General features: G+C 37.7%; 1 protein-coding gene across 1 annotated transcript in view; it reads left to right on the top strand.

The window, feature by feature from the left end:
* Positions 1-22,925, top strand: part of LVRN (laeverin) — a 100,543-nt gene that overhangs the window by 49,616 nt on the left and 28,002 nt on the right. The window contains exons 7-18 of the mRNA XM_012555721.1: positions 646-789; positions 1,512-1,577; positions 1,665-1,730; positions 2,113-2,285; positions 3,878-3,954; positions 4,304-4,443; positions 9,212-9,267; positions 11,202-11,355; positions 13,167-13,261; positions 15,203-15,310; positions 16,070-16,237; positions 16,454-16,591. Of these exons, the coding sequence (XP_012411175.1) occupies positions 646-789; positions 1,512-1,577; positions 1,665-1,730; positions 2,113-2,285; positions 3,878-3,954; positions 4,304-4,443; positions 9,212-9,267; positions 11,202-11,355; positions 13,167-13,261; positions 15,203-15,310; positions 16,070-16,237; positions 16,454-16,591 (1,385 nt within the window). The remainder of the gene's footprint in view (positions 1-645; positions 790-1,511; positions 1,578-1,664; positions 1,731-2,112; positions 2,286-3,877; positions 3,955-4,303; positions 4,444-9,211; positions 9,268-11,201; positions 11,356-13,166; positions 13,262-15,202; positions 15,311-16,069; positions 16,238-16,453; positions 16,592-22,925) is intronic.

The raw sequence follows: 22,925 nt of genomic DNA, 5'->3' as shown, positions 1-22,925 counted from the left end.
TCTCTCCATTAAGAATAATGTTGGCCATTGATTTTGCATAGATGCCCTTTATTATGTTGAGGAATTTCCCTTCTATAACTATTTTATTGAGAGTTTTTATCAGGAATGAGTGTTGGACTTTGTTGAACGCCTTTTCTGCATCAATTGAGATGATCATGTGATTCTTTTTTTTCTTTTTATTTATGTGGTAGATTACGTTGATTGATTTTCTAATGTTGAACAATCCTTGCATACCTGGTGTGAATCCTACTTGGTTATGGTGTGTTAGTTTTTTGATATGATGCTGAATTCTACTGGCTAGAATTTTGTTGAGAACTTTTACATCTATATTCATGAGACATATTGGTCTGTAATTTTCTTTTTTGTGGTGTCTTTGCCTGGTTTTGGTATCAGGGTTATACTGGCTTCATAGGATGAATTTGGAAGTGTCGCTTCCTTTTCTATGTTCTGAAACAGTTTGAGTAGTACTGGTACAAGCTCTTCTCTGAATATTTGGTAGAATTCTCCAATGAAGCCTCACAGGGCATTTCTCAATGATTGTTTCTTCCTCCTTTAATATCAATTTCAAAAGAATTTTAGAGACATTGGGTTTTGTGTTTCTGTAATACCATTGAAGTTAATGTGACTCAATCTCTTCCATTATAGAATGAAGTCTTTTTTTCTAACATTTTACATGGCGTCCTCAGAGAAGATCATGCCCTAGTGTCTAGAGCTGTATCCATGAAGGTGGAAAATTTCACAGAGATGAGTGAAATAAATGAACTCTTTGACTTATTTACTTACAACAAGGTAAAAACAGTTATATGTTTCCTTTTCTTCTGCACTCTTTTTGAAAGTTGCATAAAATGGGTTATGTTGTTGCTGTGTTGTGTGCCCTTCCAACTCATAGTGACCCTATAAGACAAAGTAGAGCTGCCCCATAGGGTTTCCTAGGCCATAGTCTTTATGGGAGCAGATCGCCACATCTTTTCTCAAGAGGAGTGGCTGACCTTTGGGTTAGCAGTGGAACACTTAGCCATTGTGCTACCAGGGTTCCTTAAATGAGTTTTAGAGTCATCAATTAATATGCTACTATAAAACTTTTGATACAAATAACCTAATTGTATTCAGTAAATGTAGTTAAATTTCAGAAAATGTAGTTAAATCAATTCTAGTAAATATTTATTAAGAGCTTAGTACTGTCTACCAGTATAAATAAATGTAGAGAACTTGCTGCTTTTAAGGTGAATCCTTTTGTTTGGTGGAGATTTATTTTTGCCATGTAAATATCTCAATTTTTAAAATTTTTGTGTACCTTGAACTCTTTTTATATAGGACATTTGTTCACCTTTTACCTAGTAATTAGTGACAGTCTACTATTTTATTAGCATATTTTGGAATAAACCAAACATTGAACTAGAGTGGAAAATGCAATCAGGAGCACAGCCCAGAAAATTGTTCATAAAAATGGAATGTGTCAGTATGTGGATATTGACTTTTGTTCAAATAATGGACAGGTTCTTATGTCCTAGGGAGCGTCCATGGCACGGATGCTTTCCAGTTTCCTGAATGAGAATTTGTTTATTGGCGCACTCAAGGTGAGTTTACAAAATTGTTGTTACCTGGATGGCAGGAAACATAAATTGCTTTGGCATGTTATTTATTTTAGCCTTTTCTATTTTTAGTCATATTTGGAGACATTTTCTTACTCAAATGCTGAGCAAGATGATCTCTGGAGGCATTTTCAAATGGTAATTGTCTTACCTTCTGACATGTATTTGCAGAGTGATTTTGTATGATGCAGTGCAACAATATCTGGAGGCCTGCTCACACAACAGTGTCACAGAAAAACGATTTTGTCTGGTTTGTAAAACTCCCTTATGTGAGGGGTTGTGTGTTTTATTGTCAACCACTGTACCCAGTACCCAGAACAGTGCTTGACACATACTAGATCCATAAATATGTATTGAGTGAATGAATGGACTAAGGAACCATTCCTATATAGAATTTGGCCCTGAGTATTATTCACTGGAGATTACTACATAAATAAGGAATAGTTTCTTTTAGGAGATTGCTACTTCAAGAGGTTTTGATGACAAATTCATCTGCTTTTCTGATGATTTTTTAAAACAGGCCATAGATGACCAGAATAAAATTATTTTGCCTGCAACAGTAAAAGGTATAATGGACAGTTGGACACACAAGAGTGGCTTTCCAGTTATCACCTTAAATGTATCCACCGGCATTATAAAACAGGAGCCATTTTATCTTGGAAAGGTTAAAAATCAGACTCTTCTAACCCACAAGTAGGTCAATTTGCTCCTCTTATCTTTATCTTCCTTGGGGTTCAGCTCTTATCAAATGGAGCCTGAGGGTGAATAAGCATTGCCCTTGCTGGGTACACACTCTTCTGCAAAGTGACTCGAGAGGGTGACCTAGGGCTCCACTCAGGGTTGTTACTGGGGTGCTACCTATATGGCAGCTCCCTGATGAGCTGAGCAAGGCCAGAGGTTGACCTGCATTTAAGAATCAAGGCGGTGCCCTTCCCTGGAATTTAGGTCCACACCAGTGATGAGAAACGTGTTATATCTCTTTGTCCTTCAAACAGAGATAATGAATTACTCAAGATTCTGGGTAAGAGGCAGTAACATAGAGCTACATATTAGTTAAGAGAAGAAGGGGTCCTGTTGCAAGGTAGTCTTCTCTAGAAATGGAACTGAATGGTAACTATGTCTATGAGGAATAGGAGTGTGTGTGTGTGTGTGTGTGTGTGTGTGTGTATTTGTAGCTATACTTACAGTATTATAATTATGGCCTTTAGATTCAGTTAGACCTGAGTTTAAATATTGATTTCACCAAAATTCAAACCTTAGATAAATTTTATTTAAACTCTTTGAGTTTCAGATGCCTTATCTATAAAGCGAATGTAATAACATGTAGCCCAGGGGATTGTTGTAAAAATGAACTGAAATAATGAGTATAAAGTAGCCAGTATTAGTCATTTCTCCTTCCTTTACCTTTCTTGACTTGTTAGATAACTTTCAACTATTTTATTAGTGTTGATCCTCACATCTCCTTGTAGGAAGTATCATACAAATGAGTAATTTTCAAATACCATCATCAAGATTTTCCACTAGGCCTGCTCTTTCTTTAAAATGCCGGAGGCAGAAGACCAGGAGACTCAGAAGTTCCTTCTCATATAATATTCTGTGATTTTTGAGAAGAGGTGTGCATCTTAGCTATGCAGATAAACACAGATCCATGGTTCCAAGTCTTTGAGAGACCAGGCTCATAAGCATTTAAGCAAGATTGGAAATATTACCCAACCCCAAAGTAGTGTGTCTGTTCAGATAACTAATGTACTTGCTGTGGTCTGCTACTTCCCGCAGATCACATCCACCACTGTGGAAGAATGTAGCTATTTCAATAAATTTGAGTATCCTGGCTGACTGCTGTTCAACACTTTTCCGATGGGGAAAACATTCGAAGTCAAAAAGTATTTTGAAATGTTTGCCAAGCTTTTTCTTCTTAAATTACTCTTCACTTCTCTTGACACAGAGGGATTTGGGTCTGTCTGCAGCATTTGAACTACCTTTGGGCAAGGGCAGGTGGCTATAATTTAATATAAACGGCCATTGAACATTTCAGATATAATACAGTGTTAGTAGATATCTAACTTATAAGAAGTAAATCTCTAAGACACAGGAGAGAAGAGTAAAGAAATAGACAAAGCAAAACTGGCTTGTAAAAACCACAGCAAATAATCCTAAGGACAAAGTCCTGCATATCCAGAGGGAAGGACCAAAGAACTCGAGTTCTGTTACCTCATTTAATGTTGGGTCAGAGGTTATATTCTTATGTGTGAAAATTAACTGAATTTTTGTTTTCTTTCAATAAGTGACACATGGATTGTCCCTATTCTTTGGATAAAAAATGGAACTACACAATCTTTAGTCTGGCTAGATAAAAGCAGCAGTAAGTAACAAATTTTAAAAACATTTTCACATGCATACATAAAGGCAGAAAATGAAATATACAAAGGCAGAGAATGAAATGTTGAAATGTCTAGTTTTGAAAGGCTATCTAATTTAAAACTAAAATATATCATTCTTGTTGAACATATAGCTTTGAAGAAAAGTTCCAAAACAAAAGCCATTTTATGTTAAAAAATAATAGTATGTGGTAAGATTGATATATATTTTAGAATTCCTTTATCTTTTTTGTCTTTGTTTTGGGGAGTTTAGAATAAAGGCTGTATAGTATAAACATGTATTAAAATCTTTTAAAAAGTACCATTTCAAACTATTCACATCTTCCTTTGCAGAAGTATTTCCTGAAATGCAGGTTTCAGATTCTGACCATGATTGGGTGATTTTAAATTTGAATATGACTGGATATTATAGAGTTAATTATGATGAATTAGGTTGGAAGAAATTAAACCAACAGCTTGGAAAAGATCCTAAGGTAAGATTTTTAATCTTCATACCTTTTATTAAATATCATTAACAATGTGCTCTCTAGCCTCTTAGAGGATAAAGACTGCCACATCTTTATCCCATGGAGTGGCTGGTGGTTTCTAACCACTGACCTTTCTGTTAGCAGCTAAGTGCTGTAACCACTACACCACTGGGGCTCCCTAAGCCCATAATAGGGACTCCATATATACTAAACCAAACCCAAAACCAAATCCATTGCCATCGAGTCAATTCTAACTCATAGCGACTCTATAGGACAGAGTAGAACTGCCCCATAGGGTTTCCAAGGCTGTATTCTTTACAGAAGCAGACTGTCATGTCTTTCTCCCTCAGAGCAGCTAGTAGGTCCAAACCGTCGACCTTTCAGTTAGCAGCCGAGCACTTAACCATCAGAGTTCCTTGCCATATGTGCTAGACACTATTAATATTGTTCCTGAAAGCACATTCCCATTCTCCCTCACAGTGGAGAATTCATAAAATATAAATCATATAATAGCCCACTATCACTTTGTCTTAGTTATCTAGTGCTGCTACAACAGACATACCACAAATGGATGGTTTTAACGAAGAGAAATTTATTCTCTTCTAGGAGGCTAGAAGTCAGAATTCAGGGTACGAGCTACAGGGGAAGGCCTTCTCTCTCTGTCAGCTCTGGGGGACCCTTGTCATCAATCTTCCCCTGGTCTAGGAGCTTCTCAGTGCAGGGACCCTGGGTCCAAAGGACACGCTCCCCTCCTGGTTCTTCATTCTTGGTGACATGAGGTCCCTCTGTCTCTCTGCTCACTTCTCTCTTTTATATCTCCAGAGAAATTGACTCAAGATAAAACCTAATTTTGTGGACTGAGTCCAGCCTCATTAACATACCTGCCTCTAATCCTGCCTCATTAACATCAGAGAGGTAGGATTTACAACACATAGGAAAATCACATCAGATGACAAAATGGTAGACATCATACAATACTGGGAATCATGGCCTAGCCAAGCTGACACACATTTTGGGAGGACACATTTCAGTCTATAACATTCTACCCTTTGGCTCCCCAAAATTTGTGTCCTTGCCACAGGTAAAACACATTCACCCCATCATATCATAGCAAACATCTTAATTCAACTCCAAGTCCAAAATCCAAAAATTCCTCTTCATCTGTGAAATCTAGAATACAAGTTACCTGCTTCCGAAGTACAATGGTGGAACAGCACAAACTAGACATTTCCATTACAAATGGGAGAAATTGGAGGGAAAGAAGGGATAACAGGCGCCAAGCAAGTCAGCAAAACACATTACATTAGCTCTCAAGGCTTGAAAATAATCCTGTGTTCTCTGAGACCATTAGGCAATGGCACTGCCCTCTAGACTCTGGGTATTGGCCACGCTTTCTGGATTCTGGGTGGAGGTCCTTGGCCCTGGGCTTCAGCTCTGCCTTCCAGGTCCACTGGAATGGCAACTCTGCTCCCTCGCATTTGGACAGCATCATCCTCCTAGTCCATCTGAGTGATGACCTTACCCCCTTGGCCCTGGCAGGCCCCATTCTTCTGCCCCTTGGGCATGGCAGGCCCGGCCCTTAAGCTTTGGTCAGTGGATCTGGCCCCATCCCTCTGGAAGTCATGAACAGCAGTCCCATACTCCAAAACTGAGTTGGTGAAGATCTGACTCTTTGAAACCTAGGAGGCTATGGCCCCACACTTTGAGACTCCAGAGGTTGTGGCCCTACCCTTTGAGACTGAAGCAGCTCTGCTTCCTGTGTTCCTTGTCTCTTCAGCTTCTGCTGTCTGGTTCCTTGGCTTCTTGGCTCCTCCAACTTTGCTGCCCAGTCTTCCCTGCTGGGACAAGTGTTCCAAGCTCTGTAGCTCCACTGATAAGTGCTTGGGGGCACCCTACTCTGCCAGGAAGCCTCCTGTGCAAAGACACTCAGCTGTCTTGCTCTGTGGGTTGGCTCCAGTGCTCTCTCAAGCTGGTCTCCTGGTTCTGCTACTGCCATTTCTCTGCTGCTGCCATTTCTCTGCTGCTGCTTCTTGCCGTCTGCACTGTCTCCAGTGTAAGAGCTCTCCTCACTTCCTTCTGAGTCCTCACCAGAATTGTCTTTGATGTCCATAATTCCACCAACAGTCTCTTCAAGGCAATCTAGGCTTTTACTATTAGGCACTTTAAAACTCTTCCAGCTTCTACCATTCACAATTTCAAAACCACTTTCACATTGCAGGTATCTATTAGAGCAGCACCCCACTCTCCCAGTACCAAATTCTGTCTTTTTTAGTGCTGCTACAACAGAAATACCATAAGTGGATGGCTTTAACAAAGAGAAATTTATTCTCTCACAGTCTAGGAGGATAGAAGTCTGAATTCAGGGCACCAGCTCCAGGGGAAGGCTTTTTCTCTCTGTCAGCTCTAGGGGAAGGTCCTTGTCATCAATCTTCCCCTGGTCTAGCAGCTTCTCAGTGCAGGGACCCTGGGTCCAAAGGACGTGCGCCCCTCTTGATTCTTCTTTCTTGGTGGCATGAGGTCCTTCTGTCTCGCTGCTCGCTTCTCTCTTTTTTATCTCAAAAGAAATTGACTCAAGATAAAACCTAATCTTGTAAATTGAGTTCTGCCTCATTAACGTAACTGCCTTAATCCTGCCTCACTAACATCAGATAGGTAGGATTTACAACACATAAGAAAATCACATCAGATGACAAAATGGTAGACAATTGCACACTACTGGGAATCATGGCCTAGCCAACTTGACACACATTTTGGGGGACACAATTGAATCTATAACACATTTTAAATTATAAAATTACTATAAATGATTATACAATGTATAAACATTAAAACTTCGGCTGGCTGTAATCAATCTGATTTTAACTGGTTGAATTAAACCAAGTCTCCTTTGGAAGACATGGACGCTGACTGAGGAGTCTGTGGAGTTGGCTCTGATGCTACTTGCTGTGTAACCTTGGGCAGTTTACTTAGACACCATTTGTAAAACTGGAGTGTTGAAGTAAATGATATCTTGGTGTCTCCCTGTTCTAAAATTCTCTGAGACACCTAGCAGCCTCTCTAGCAGAGGAGGCAGTATGGTATATTGTTGCAGAGGCTCGGGTTCTGGGTCAGATAGACTTGAGTTCATATTTTTATTCATTGTTTATCAGTTCTATGTCTTTGGGCCTCTTATTTGACCAGTTGTTCCTCAGTTTCCTTATCTGTATAATGTAACAGACCAACCTTAAAGGGTTATTGTGAAGATTAAATAATGTTTAACCGAGGCCGGACACACTTCGGCATTCAGAACATGGTTAGTAATTTTTAAAAATTGTTATTGGAATTTCAAATAAAGCTCCAAAACATTTATAATATTTTATTTTCAAATCTTTTTCAGAGTGGCTAAATTCTTATTAATTATTAAGGGCAATCTAAGCCATGGAAACTCTAGGTTATACCATTAAATCGATTTCTTAAAACAATTACAGATTTACTTATTGAAAAACTGAGGTAAATTATTTCTACAACATAGTCAGTGAGAAAGTAAAATAGAATTTTTCTTATTAATCTTGTTCTAGAAAATATGTTATTACTGCCAGAAAATAAATGAGATTATTATCAAGGGAAGAATTAAGCTTGGCTTGCTCAGATGCTCACAGGGATGTAGTGAAGATAAATTTTCTAGGACCAAAATATGGAAGTGCTGGAACATGTTGAAAGAATATGCTGTAGGAGGCTTTGGTTGTCCTTAGGGGACTGAACCTAAAATTGAAGAGCCTTGTGGTCTGGCAATGCTAAGGAGCTCAAACAGAAGCCTGAAGAGTTAGGTTGGCAATTGACTCCCGCCTTTTTGTGGTCATAAACGACTGTGTTGGTGGTATTGTGCCAAATTGGTAAAATCTTACGAAGACAGATACCATCTAAAAGTGTACTTCAATGTTACCAAAATAGTGCTAAATAATATGTACTTAAGGCCTACTAAAAGGAGCCCTGGTGGCACAGTGTTTAAATGCTCTGCTGCTAAGCAAAATGTTGGCAGTTTGAACCCATCAGCCGCTCCGTGAGAGAAAAATGTGGCAGTCTGCTTCTGTAAAGATTACAGCTTTGGAAACCCTGTGGGCCAGTTCTACTCTGTACTGTAGGGTCGCTGTGAGTTGGAATCAACTTGACGGCAACAAGTAAGGCCTACTTAGTCCCCAAGTGGCATAAGCAGTTTGTGATTGGCTGCTAACCTAAAGATTGGCGGTTTGAACCCACCCAGTGATGCCATGGAAGAAAGGCCTAGTGATCTGCTTCTGTAAAGATTACAGCCAAGAAAACCCTATGGAGCAGTTCTGCTCAGTAACACACGGGGTCGTCGTGAATCGGAATCAACTCCATGGCAACAAGGTTTTTTTTTTATTTTTTAAGGCATACCATGCCAAAAATTCCCCTGACAATAGTTCGAATATTGTGATATAATTTAATGTAACCTTTCTGATTTGAAGAGATCTTTTTAACTTGATTTCTTGTCTTATTTTTTAATATGGTATGTTTGAGGGAGTACTCTAGCAAAACTCTCTGTCATATTTAAGCCTTATGAATTGATGTCCTAGGGGATTATTTATCAAAAGCAGATGCATAATAAATTATGGACACTATTCTTGGTAATCATCATTTCTCTGCAGTTGAGATAATTCACAAGAAAGTGTTTTGAAAGCAGCAAAGATCTTTAAATGTCATTATTTTGAAAATTATATTTTTATTTAAAAATGTTGTCATTTTTTTCTGAACACATTTGGATTGAATTCTGCAGGCTATTCCTGTTATTCACAGACTGCAGTTGATTGATGATGCCTTTTCCCTGTCTAAGTGAGTACATTTTCTTCTCTAATGGTTTTAGACCGGATCTTGAGGCTATTACAGAAACAATAGCTTCATCACTATGAAACTGGTTCTTTAGTATACATAGGTCCTAACTTATTAAGATAAGGACCAAATTCTGTGATTATAGATAGCTGAATTTTGTAACATAAAGAGTTGCTGGAAATAAAGAGACTATCAGCTGAGATTTTAAAGTGATTTTTATTACCCAAGGGTGATGACTATGGATATAATTTTAATGAGATCTGGTCTGTATTTTAATATATTGAAAAATTATTAATTTTATTTACATTAGGTTTATTCAATATAAGCTATACTATTAAGTATTTAGTCTTGAAAATTAGTATATGTTCAGAATTAAAATTTTCAAACAATAAAAATTAAGAAGTATATGAATGAATTATCCAGTGTGCTCTCTCCTTCTTTTTGAATGTCTGCTTAGTTTATCCTTCGTATCTTTACTACTTTTTCACTCTGTGACCTACTGCACATTTCCTTGCCCACTGCTTTGCTGAAATTCCTCTCTAAGATTCCCAAGACTTTCGACACTGTTGATCACATCCTCTTGAAAACTTCCTTTTTGCCTGGTTCTCTTCCTGTATCTGACTCTTCTTCCCACTGTTGTGAGCATCCTCAAGACTAATAATGGTTATGTTATATTCTTCTCATTCTTATTATGGATGGATTATTAATTCTTATGGCTTCAAGGATCATTTTATTATGTACATTTACAATGCCTAGCAGATATAAGGAATTTAACAAATGTTTGTGGAAGGATATGTTGATGACTTCCAAATCTACATCCCTACTTGTCTTTCCTCCTGTCTTCTGTTTATCCTGTGGTTTTATCCTGAACTTTTTTCTGTTTCTGAATTGCTCCTGCTATCAATTTCTCTCTTTTTGACAAAGGCACCATTATTCTTCCCAGCAATCAAACTGGAAACATCAAAGGTATCCTCGACTCCTCTCCATCTCCCATGCTCATCTAGTCACTACGTCTTACCCTCCATTCTTGGTAATGTCTCTTGGATTTTCACCTTACTTGTTAGCCCTGCTGCTTCCACACTAACCCAAGCTTTCATCATCTTTTGCCTGGCCTATTGCGTTATTCTTTAGCCTTTGGTGCCTTTGAATTTGTTTAAATACCTAGAGTACATTTCACTAAACTTAAACACTTTAACCTAACATTCAAGGCTCTCTCCACAGTTTCGACCTCACCTCTCACTTATATACAAAATAAGATCCTTGCCTCGTTAGCATGCTCTATGCATCACACTCATTCCCACTTTATCTTTTTTGTCGAGGCTACTTTTTCTTTCTCCCTACCTATTTCAATCCTACCCATCCTTCATTGCCCTTCTCAAGTTCCTTCTCCATGAAGCCTTCCCTGACTTCTCCATCACATGTGTATATTTCCCTTCTTTTCTACTTTATAGTATTCATTGCCTTTTCTGGGGCCTTTATTAACAGCTTCTTATGCATAAATCCTAGCTTCTCATTGAAATGATAAGATTCTCTATGGTAGGCAAGACTAGTGTCATATATCTTATTTTGTGGTCCCACCAGAGCATTAGAAGAGAATGACTTTTAATTTACCACTTGTTTAAAAGTGTATTCTCATAAAAATGTATAATAAATGCAAAAATATTCTATTTCCCAATAATCAGTCCAACAGTTGGCCTGGATTTTCTATAGCCTCCAAGAATTTAGGTACTTGAATGTACCAGATTGAAATAGAAAGCCTATCAACATTACTTGGGTTCCATCTTTTCAATAAGATGGGACCTTTACCCTCTATCTTCCTGATTTATTCACATAACTTGATTGAAGTCAGTCATTGAAGCTTGGAACAAATATGGAAAGTGTGCAAATCATTTAGCCAATGGAGGCTTTTTTTGTGTGTGTGTTTTTAAACCAAACAGAAACAATTATATTGAGGTTGAAACAGCACTTGATTTAACCAAGTACCTTGCTGAAGAAGATGAGATCATAGTATGGCATGCAGTCTTGGCAAACCTGGTAACCAGGGATCTTGTTTCTGATGTGAACAGCTATGATATATACCCATTATTAAAGGTAATTTCATTCTTTTATGTGGCTTAAAAAGAAATCTTCTCTTCCTCTTTCCACATTCTAGCCAGCACCTGTGAGATAGGTCTGTATTGAAGTAAAAGTCTATTAGTTCCACATATATCCATTTTCTATATTCAAGTAAAGTCTGATTATTCTTGAAAGAAAGGACCTTCATCATAGACTTGGTCTAGGAGATAAGTACGTGAGAAGTTTGGAAGGGTACCTCTTTATAGGTGAAATGACAGTGTGCCCTAAGAAACCAGAAGTGGAGAAAAATGGTATGCTGTTTTGCTTAAAGAAAAGGATAGCGTCTATTAGCCACTATTTCCATAAGTGTTAGATAAACAGAATGATGTTTAATAACCCTACGTTCATAATTGAAATATTCTGATCAACAGGAACATCACTTAAAACTGGAGAGGTATATTCCAGGAAAAGTAAAAAGAAGCTGCTTTTGAGGTTGTTCTGAAGAGAAATTAGAGTTAATGAATGAAGAAATGGCATACCAACATAATCAAAAAAAATATAAAAGGAGGGAAGTTCCACTATTAGATTTTAAATAGCGATCATAAGAAAGATGGCAAAGGTAAAATTAAAGAAAAGCTAGGGAGCAACCCTTGGGACTGTTAGAGGCCACAAACAAACCTGAAAGTGTGTGACATGATGATTCCAGGTGAGTTTCTGGATCAGTCTGAGGGCGAGATGACAAATGCCTCAGGGTTCCAGAGTGTTCTTTTCGAACGTCCAGAGTGCTGTGGGAACTTGGTTGAGTGTGGGGATGGTCATGAATTAAAGCTGACAGTTGAATCTTTGTGGGATTGAGCTGGATCACGGAGAATATCGATGACTGATTCTGGATAAAAGAAGTAAAAACCGATATTTGTTTTTAAAGAATTTCAATGAATAACATCTAGCTCGTTCTAAGAGATGTGTTAGTAAAGGTGTGACTTTTATAATCTTATTATTTACCAACTGATGGCTAAGTTGAAGAAACTTTATTTCAGACTCAGAATTTTACCCAGTGGGCTTCAGGGTGAGAGCTTGAAATTGTCCAAGGCATAAATCAGTTATTTTCTTGAAGGTATATATACTCAGCATGGAATTTCTAAGTTAGAAAGTTTAATATTTTTATTTTTTCCCTCTATTTTGAAAACACTTGAAATGTTTGGGGTGATATTAAATGATAATACAGACAGTCTCCAACTTACCATGGGGTTCTACTTAACAGTTCTAAGTTGGTTCTGACGTTAAGTCGAATACCTCATTTTTTTTAGTTTTCATGATTATTGCCTTTCATTATCAGTATCTTTATAAATCCAATCTTTATTTCTCTTTGGGGGTTGGCATGAGAACGATAACATCAGCAAATTAAACCCTGCAACACTGTATGTAATACATATTACTAACGATAAGATAATGTACAAAAACAAAACAAATCAAAGAACAGATGATCTTCAGTGTGGTTTGTCGTAACTCAAATACGTCGTAAGTCGGGGACTGCCTGTAACAGCTAATCTTTATTAAGTTCTTACTGTGTGACAGGCCGTGTGCTAAGTGGCTTATATACATTATCTTGCTTAATCCTCACAATAGCACTATAGTATTGGTTTTATTGTAAACCTCATTTTACTTGACAGAAAACTGAACCTAGAGATGTTAAAAAATAAACCAGTTACACATTTAGTAACGTATAAAGATCACTTCTGCAGAAATAACTGCCACTTCTCTACTAATATCCTTCCAGATACAGAGAAATACAGTGCAAAATCAGCACTGAGACAGAAGTAACAGTATACTTTCTTTATTATTTATAGAAATATCTATTAAAGAGACTTAACTCAATATGGAATATTTACTCAACTATCATTCGTGAAAACTTGGCAGCATTGCAAGATGACTATTTAGCTCTGTAAGTATTTTTTAAGTAGTGACCATTGAATAAAATGATACATATTAATAGACAGGTTTTCAGATTCACAAAATAAAATATTAATACCTATGATTCATTGAGAGATTCTGTATGCTATTTGAGAACAGTAGCTCTGGGATTGGTGGGCTACATGTATCCTAAAAGGAAATAGTAGTTTAGGCTCTTAATTTACATGCAGGGACACATACGTACACAAAGGAGTTTGTAGCTGTATTTCTCATGTCTTCGACTACTGGATGAAATTCTAAGTGCATTCTACTGTTGGTGAAGGGTTGTGCTAAGCAAAGCTAGCTATAATAATGAATTGAAGGGTCTAAGAAGGCCACAGGGGACAACAGTCCCCCTGGCATATTATTGATAACAAAACTTCTATCATTATGCAAATATGATGGGGAAGACTAATAGAGAAATATCCCTGTCATTTTTGTGCGAGCATGAGTAAGTTTTGCAGATGGCTTTCAGATCACTGGTTTGGTGAGAGGCATAAGCACATTTTCTTGATGGTCTGGGAGTGAGGTAAAAGTCCAAGTGGAACTGGTGGTACTGCTGGCCTCTCTGTGACCCGAGGTACATGTTGTAGGCTAAGCTTCTAGGTGTAGTAGGGAGTTTGTAGCCAAAAATGGTACAGAAGTTATATCTACCAAGTTTTTTCTGGTCAACACCAAACTTGAATCAATTAAACCAAACAAGAAATACAAAATGTACAAAATGTGATTATTTTCTCTCAAGAATATGTTTCCAAGTGGGTAGGAATTTTAGTGCTAGAGCATAGGGTTTTTAGTGACTGGGAGGATATAGGGTTAAATGGACAAGTAGGTGGAAGACACAAGGACCAGATGGAATAGAGAGTGGGTAGGCAAGTTGTGTGAAGAATGGAAAGGTAAAATTATGCTCAATCAGGTAGCTTCTATTTTAACCAGCCATATCCTCAACTCTCATTAATTGGACTTAAGTGGCTTACTTTATGTTTGTAGCATCCTGGGACCAGTTCTCTAGAGCAAAGTTGGGGAGTTAGACAGCACTTCCATCTTGCTGCAGCCAGCTTGGGGTTGAGGTGGGTGGGGAGATGGAATTTGTAAATGAATACCCGGAAGTGTCTCAGAGGACCTCTGCCCTTGGACATTCATTCCACTTCTGTTCAAAGTCAGGCCAGGCTAGGTTGTAACCAGAGGGTGGAACAATGGAGATTTTGCTCTTGCATTTCCTTATGGCCAGTTGGGTTTCTTTATCCGTGACCCCCAATTTAGAGAGGATAGGGAGACACACTGCAATTACTAGTTACCTGGATTTTTTTTGCTTTTCATTGCATTTTTTTGAACTTACTTTGTTTTGAACTATAACATATGTCCTTGATCAACTATCAAAACAAAACAAAATAATTAAAATAAAAAACTTTTTTTTTTTTTTTCTGGACATAAACCTAGCAGCCAGGAAGAGAAAAGAAAGAAGCAAAAGCTTCACAAAGGGGAAGGTACATTGTTGGAGGGGAGAAATAAGCTTTTCCTTCTCCTTTACTTCTAGAAAGAAATAATTGAATTTTTAAGTGCATTATATCAGACTCTCTAAAGTCATTTTTTTTATCCATAAGGCAATAATTGTAAGAGGGAGGAAAAATAAATTGGTCACAGATGTGGAGTGTGTATACACCCACATGTGTATGAGGAGGATAGAGGACGACAGTAATTTCAAACTTCCAAAAAATATCAGACTTAGGAGCTTTTTGGTGGCCCAGAGCCTCTCAGCAAATAGCTCTGCGAATTATAAATATATTTGTCATCCTCAAAAGCTATTTTTTAAAAAAAACCTGATGTTATTGGAAGGATGCTTTAAAATACCCATCCTCTTATTAAACAGACATTGTTGGAGGCAGAGACAATAAACGTAGTAATGCAAAATAAACTGTTTTACTTTTCTTTTAAGAACATCACTGGAAAAACTTTTTGGAACTGCATGTTGGTTGGGCCTTGAAGACTGTCTGCAGCTGTCAAGAGAATTCTTCAGAAAATGGATGAACCATCCAGAGAATGAGTGAGAGTAATGTTGTAATTTCCCTTGTTTCTGTTCTATTTCAGCACCAATAATTTTTCTCTTAATACTCTTAATACTCTTAATACTCTCACTATGGGATTGATCATTTTGCTTTCACTTTCTCTTTCCTACTATTCTTTTCAGATATCTTTTTTATTTTTATTTTTCGTATTATTTTCCAATATAGATCTGCACATAGCAATAGAAGACTAGAATTTATACAGTGAATTGTCACCCAGGATTTTCCATTGCCAATGCGTTCTCCGATAAGCACTTATTTTAACTCTCTCTGCTTGTTTTGAGTCTTATAATATAGGTCATTCTTCATGATTTTTATCATTGTTATATTTCTAAGTTCATCAGAGCATGTGTCCCTCTCTGAGTTTGCAGTCTCCCTGAGTGCTGAGATTAAGATTCTGTCATTTTGGTTTATTATCTCTACCATTTCCAGTGGTCTGTTTGGAAATGCAAATAATGAGATAAAAGACCAAACTAAATTATCAATACATACTATTTATATAATTCCAATTTATTTCTCCCTTAGAACTCCTTAGTTTCTAAATTAATTTATTGCTCTCTTCTCGTGGTATTAACGCTAATAACAGTTCCCACAACTGCCACTCTAGATCCCTACTTTTGATCTTTATATCTGAGATCTCAAATATTTTTTCTAGATTTATATTTTTAAATACATGACAACACAGATAACTGTATAACTTAACTACTATGACAGATGTCATTGCATGTTATACCTTACAGAATACCTTATCCAATTAAAAATGTGATCTTATGTTATGGCATTGCCTTGGGAAATGATAAAGAATGGGACTTTTTGTTAAGTATCTACACTAACAAAACAAAGGAAGAAGAAAGGATTCAACTTGCTTATGCTTTGAGCTGCAGTAAAGACCCATGGATACTTAAGAGGTGATTATGATTAACTTATCTTGAAAGTCCCTGGGGCAGGAATGCAGTTAATAAACCAAAGGGAGAAAAATAGAAACGTACTAATGTAAGAATTTAAACAATTCATGTTTGTGCATTACTAGCTTAGAACCATATGGGATTTTAATTCCATTTATTTAAATTAACATTTTATATTGGATTCCTGGTTGTTTTTTTTTTTGAAATGCACTATTGCAGATATATGGAATATGCCATCATTACATCTCCACTCAATTTTAATGAAACAAATATAATTGAAGTTGTGGCAGCATCTGAAGTTGGCCGATACATCGCAAAGGACTTTTTAGTCAACAATTGGCAAGCTGTGAGTGAAAGGTAAGAAGGAAACTAAGATCTCTGTTTTATTTAGGTCACTGGAAGCTCTGCTTTCATCTGAGTAGGTCACAAAAGTCCTTTGCATTGATTAGAAAAGTTGTGATTTTTCTTACATTAATCTCACCACAGTCTGGCTGTTACAGAAGACAAGGTCACTTACCCTCAGTTCTGGTTTTCTGTATGAAAATGGATTTCCATGGGAATGCTTATTTGCCTCAGTTTCCCATTGTGCCCACTAAGGAGTTTGTCTTAAGAGACACAGATTAGAGCAAGTCACTTTTTTGTATGAGTGTACACCATCCATTCATTTATTTTGTGAAGTACATCATATCTTTAAGGAACAACAATGCCCATTACTACATTGATCTGGATGCTGCTAATGTCTTTTATTTTATTCCCATGATATATATGGGTTGTAGATCTTTGAACTTTTTATATTTCTCGTCTTTTAAGGTTAAATCTGCTTGCTTCATAGCCCCTCTATTGGGTAAAATATGCATTAACATGATGGCTGATTTTTCTAGAACATTACTAACCATACATTCTTAAAATCCGTTTCAGAGATTCAAACCTTACAAGGTTGTCTGTTAGTTATGGCTCTCTCTCCCTGGAGCTTACCACAAAATCTTTGTCCCTGTGGCCACTCCAGGTCTGACATGTCTGGTTTTGCCTGTTCTGTGAAGCCTGGCTTTGCCTCGCCTGTGAGTCCATCTGTCTGTTCTTTTGCTGCCTTGGTCAGTTTGCCTAAAGTCACTCACCTCAGCTACAGTTCTTGGCTGCTGTTTTCCAAAGACTTCTGCTGAACTTTCTAGTAGCGACTATGGAGTTAAAATGCTCAGGGAACAGCTCCTTTAGGAAACGTATCATGATTTGCCTGAGAACTCAACTTGTAATCACCACAGGCAGCCACTCTTTCCATTTCTTCTGAGACTCTTTGCGGCCCTGAGGCAGGACACGAGCTCACAGTTCCTTCCAGAGTTTAATGCTTAGCAGTGCCTGGCATGTGGTGTGCATTTATAAGTGTTAAGAATTGTAAGTATTGCTGTTCAGCCTCAAGGTGAGGAGGTGCCTGTCAGCCCCAGGCAGGGTCCACATTCACACAGGTGAGCCTCAGCGCAAACCAGAATTGTTCAATTTAGCAGAACATCAGAATCACCTGAGGTGGTTAGTGTAAAAACTCCCAGGCCCTACCCACCCCTTCAAAATCAGAATCTGCCTGAACAGGGCAGGGAATTTCTACGTTTTACAAGCTTCCCAGATGACTCCGATATAGCTTAACTTGGGACCAGCTGATACTGGATTAAAAAATTATCTAAGGCTGCATTGTCCAGCATGCTACCCACTAGCTACGTGTGGCTATTTAAATTTAAATCAATTGACATTAAATAAAATTAAAAATTCAGTTCTTCAGTTGCACTAGCCATGTTTCAAGTGCTCAGTGTGGCCAGTGGCTACCATATTGGACCACACAGATACAGAACATTTCCATCATTGCAGAAAGTTCAGCTAGACTAAGTTCAACTGATCTGAGAGTTAAACCAGCCTCTCAATTCAGTTTTTCCTGTATTATACTATACACAGGAGTCCTGGTGGCACAATGGTTAAGTGCGTGGCTGCTAACTGAAAGGCTGGTGGTCTGAACCCACAAGCCACTCTGCAGGAGAAAGATGCGGCAGCCTGCTTCCGTAAAGATTTATAGCCTTGGGTACCCTATGGGGGGGTTCTACTCTGTCACATAGGGTTACTTTGAGTTGGAATCGACTCAACGGCAGTGTGTTTGGGTTGATGGGTATACTATACACAGCACATATGCAAAATGAACCCTAAAAATGGTTTTGCTCAACATGGGGAATAAAGTAAATATATGGTGGCACCTGAGTCACATATTTGGTCCTGTTGCCGACTGTTGGCTTGTGCTGCCAGACTGCATTCTTCGTGTTGACACCTCTTCAACGACAATGAATGATAAAGGCATGTTTCTAATCATTAAATTTCTCACTTAAAATGAGAAGATGATCGGTTCATTAGTAATGTTAATAATAGGAGAACCTGGGTGTGGAGTATATGAGAACTCTAATATTCTTGCAACTTTTTTATAAACCTAAAACTATTCTAAAATAAAAATAACTCAGAATTCATCAAAGGCCTCAATTTAAAAGCTACAACTTTAAAGCTTTTAGAAGAAAACATAGAGACAATTCCTCATGACCTTGGAATAGGAATGGTTTCTTCAATATGGCACCAAAAGCGCAAACAACAAAAGAAAAAATAAATAATTTGGATTTGTGCCTAGGACTGCATTAATCAAATCTTTCAATTAATTTTAATAGACTTACTTGCCTATGAGTCTACACTATATTCTCCAAACTAGTCTTTTATCTATAATAAACAAGGTATTTTGCTCCTAAAAAAAAACTAAAGAATGTGCTGTACCTAGGCCTCTATAACACAGATGTTATGATGGGAAAGATTACTCTTAATTTAAGTGACTTTAAGTGTGTTTTAATTTTTTATTTTCAAAAGAAACTTTTTCTGTATTCAGAGGACAGAAAAATGTTGGCAATATGCTGCTAAGACTTAAATTCCACTCTTCGAAAAGTCCAGTGTCTAGCAATTTATTTGTTGTTGTGTGCCTTCCAGTCGATTCCAACCTTACAGGACAGAGTAGAATTGCCCCATAGGGTTTCCTAGGCTGTAATCTTTTCGGAAGCAGACTGCCAAGTCTTTTTTCCATGGAGCTGCTGGTTGGTTCGACTCACTGACCTTTTGGTTAGCAGCGGAACGCTTAACTATTGCACTGCCAGGGTTCCTAGCAATTTATTTAAATGACCTATGTAACTGTATTAAATAAGAGTATACAAGGAATTTCTTTTTTTTTTTTTTTTTTACTGTAAATGGGTCTTATTGTTATTCCCAAGAAGTTCCTAGAATTATAAACGCATGAACTTTTTAAAAATAATTTATTTTATTTTTGTTGTTGGTGTTGCGAATATACACAGCAAAAACATACACCAATTCAAGTTTCTACGTGTACCTTTCAGTGACATTGATTACATTCTTTGAGTTGTGCAACCATCTCACCCTCTTTTTCTGAGTTGTTCCTCCTCCATTAACATAATCTCACTGCCCCTTCAGTTTCCTATCCAGTCTTTTGAGTTGAGCCTGTCAGTTTGATGCCGTATAGATAGCTCTTAAAAGAGCATAATGCTCAAGGCAGACATTCTTTACTGGTTAAGCTAAACTGGTGATTGGTTTAAGAAGACTTCAGGGGATATTTTTGGTTTAAAGTTTAAAGATTATCTTAGGGCAATAATTTTGGGGTTCATTCAGCCTCCATGCGCCAGAAATTCTGGATTCCATGAGAATTTGAAATTCTGTTCTAAATGCATGAACTTTTAACTGTGACTTCCAATTTTTTTATCTTTTTGAAGACAAAATGCCACGCTCATAAAACAGATGTTTATTCTATTTCTGGTAAATTTATCTTAGTTCACTCTTCTTCCACACTCTGCTACAAAAAATCTTTCAGATTCAAATAAATTTTCTTTGTACATCTACTACATTTATTTTTAGGGTTCAATTTATATTCACTGGTCTTGTTCAGTCTTGCTAATGGTTTTGTTTGAATAGAGTATAATACTATTAATAGATTGTTAGAAGGAAATTAAAAATTCAGCTTAAAAAGTAAAATCATATACTCAGAATGACAGAGAAGTATTTACGACTTTGTACATAAGAATATTTAATCATCACTTAGTACGCAGTCATATTTGACATAAATATTTGCGTGTCATCAGTCTTCATGTAATGATAAAAACAGCATAAAAGTATAATTAGATAAATGATTATGACAAATTAAATTTTATAATAGTTACGTGAAAAGTATTTATTCTGAATTTGCTAAAATGTGACTGATCACTAGCAAATTAACGCTTAAGTTAGTGTTTGTCGGGGGTATCCCACTGAACATAATTCATGGAAGGAGACAGTAGCCCAATTAGTCTGAAAACTGTTTTAACCCCTGGTTTTTGCACATTCACAGTTGATGCTAACATTGTAAATGTTCCAAGAATCCCTGCAGAAGAAAACCTTAGCTTTCTACCTGCCTTTGACTTTCTAGAATCTTACAGCTGCAGTCCTGTAGAACTCCAACTTGGAATATGCTAATATAAACAAAGTGTCATTTTGCCAGTAGATCCCTTGTTCTGTGAGAAAGGCTCCTAAGAGAAACTAAATTCTCCAACTCATCTGCAACTGGAACAACATCTATTTATTGTTTGCCTGTCAGTTAACATTTAGGCTTTGGTGGTAGTACAGTGGTTAAGTGCTCTGCTGCTAACCAAAAGGTCGGCGATTCGAACCCACCAGCTGCTCTGAGGGAAAAAGATGTGACAGTCTGCTTCTGTAAAGACTGCAGCTTTAGAAACCCTATAGGGCAGACCTACTCTGTCCTATAGGGGTTGCTATGAGTTGGAATTGATTCAACGGCAGTGGATTTGGTTTGTTTATTTTTTCCTTTTCTATAAAATGAAAATCATTACATTTGATCAATTCTAAGATTCTTTCCAGTACTGAAAAGTTATAGCTCTTCTATGTCAAGGTGCCGATCAAGCTGTTTCTGGGATGTAAAATTGATTAGGATGTGATATCTGATAAATGCTGTAGAGGAGAGAGAGAGAGGGCTTTGGGAATTCAGATGAGAGAAAGGGGTTTGAATGTGATTGGAAGAGACAGAGTTGGAAAAAACATCACCTTCCACATGGAGGAGAGAACAGCAGGAAATGCCTGGAGGCGGTACTGAAAGGCAGGCTTGGGACTGGTCACAATATTTGTTTGATTGGATCCTAAGACTCAAGAAAGGAGGATATGGGGCTGGGAAGATAAGTTGGGAACAGTGGGGGGTGGGGGGGGGCATAGTGACAAGTGATAACAACCCTTGAATATCATGCCAAGGAGTTTTATTTTTTGTGTTCTTCATTGGTGATCTCCTATTCCTAGCTCTGTAGTATGTGAGGCACACATTGGTTGTGCCTGATGGTGACGGTAGGATGATTGTGAGTAGGATGATTGTGAATGTTTTTAAGTTATTGGGGACAGTTCTAGAGTGGGGTGGGGTGGGGTAGGGAGGACCTACATAGAACACTATAGCAAAGTTGTAGTTTCTTCCTCTGAGAATTATGGGAGGTGTCTCTTCATTACGTTGTGTTATGGATTGAATTGTGTCCCCCACAAAAATGTGCTGCAAATCCTAACCTCTATGCTTGTAGTTATAATCCCATTTGGGAATGGGTTGTCTTTGTTAAGTTAATGAGTCTGGATTAGTGTAGGGAGTGTCTTGAGTCAATCTCTTACAAGACATAAAAGGAGCAGATTAAGCAGGCATAGATAGATGCCATACCACATGGAGATCTCCAAGGAGCTAGGAAACAGAAGCTAAAGAGACAAGCACCTTCCCTTAGAGCTGACAAAGAGAGAAAACCTTCCCTAGAGCTGGCATTTTGATTTTGGACTTCTAGCATCCTAAACTGTGAGAAAATAAATTTCTGTTTGTTAAAGCCACCCACTTGTGGTATTTCTATTAGAGCAGCACTAGATAATTAAGACAGCATTTGGTACTGGAGAGTAGGGTGCTATGCTAGCAAATACCTAAAATGTGGAAGTGGTTTTGGAATTGGGTAATGAGTAGGACTAGAATAGTTTTTTTATTTTTTATTTTTATTGTACTTCAGGTGAAGGCTTACAGAACAAATAGTTTCTCATGAAACAGTAGTACACATATTGTTTTGTGACATTGGTTAATGTCATGGTTTGAATTATGTACCCCAAAAAATGTGTGTATCGATTTGGCTAGGCCATGATTCCTGGTACTGTGTGATTTTCCTATATGTTGTAAATCCTGCCTGTATGATGTTAATGAGGGAGGATGGGTGGCAGTTGTGTTAGTAAGGCAGGACCTGATCTACAGGACTGGATTGTGTCCTGAGGCAATCTCTTGATATATAAAAGACAGAAGTGAGCAGTGAGACAGGGGGACCTCATACCATCAAGAAAGCAGTGCCAGGAGCAGAGCACGTCCTTTGGACCAGGGTCCCTGTGCAGAGAAGCTCCTAGTCCAGGGGAACACTGAAGAGAGGAAGGCCGACAGAGAGAAAAAGACTTCCCTGGAGTTGACACCCTGAATTTGGACTTTTAGCCTACTTTAACTGTGAGGAAATAAAATTCTCTTTGTTAAAACTATCCACTTGTGGTGTTTCTGTTATAGCAGCACTAGATGACTAAGACAGTTAACAACCCCACAACATGTCAACCCTCTAACTTCTCAACCTTTTTTTTT

Source organism: Trichechus manatus, unplaced genomic scaffold (genome assembly GCF_000243295.1).
Source record: "Trichechus manatus latirostris isolate Lorelei unplaced genomic scaffold, TriManLat1.0 scaffold00047, whole genome shotgun sequence".
Classification (NCBI taxonomy): domain Eukaryota; kingdom Metazoa; phylum Chordata; class Mammalia; order Sirenia; family Trichechidae; genus Trichechus; species Trichechus manatus.
The sequence above is the reverse complement of the archived record's forward strand: the minus strand, read 5'-3'. Positions and strand labels throughout refer to the sequence as shown.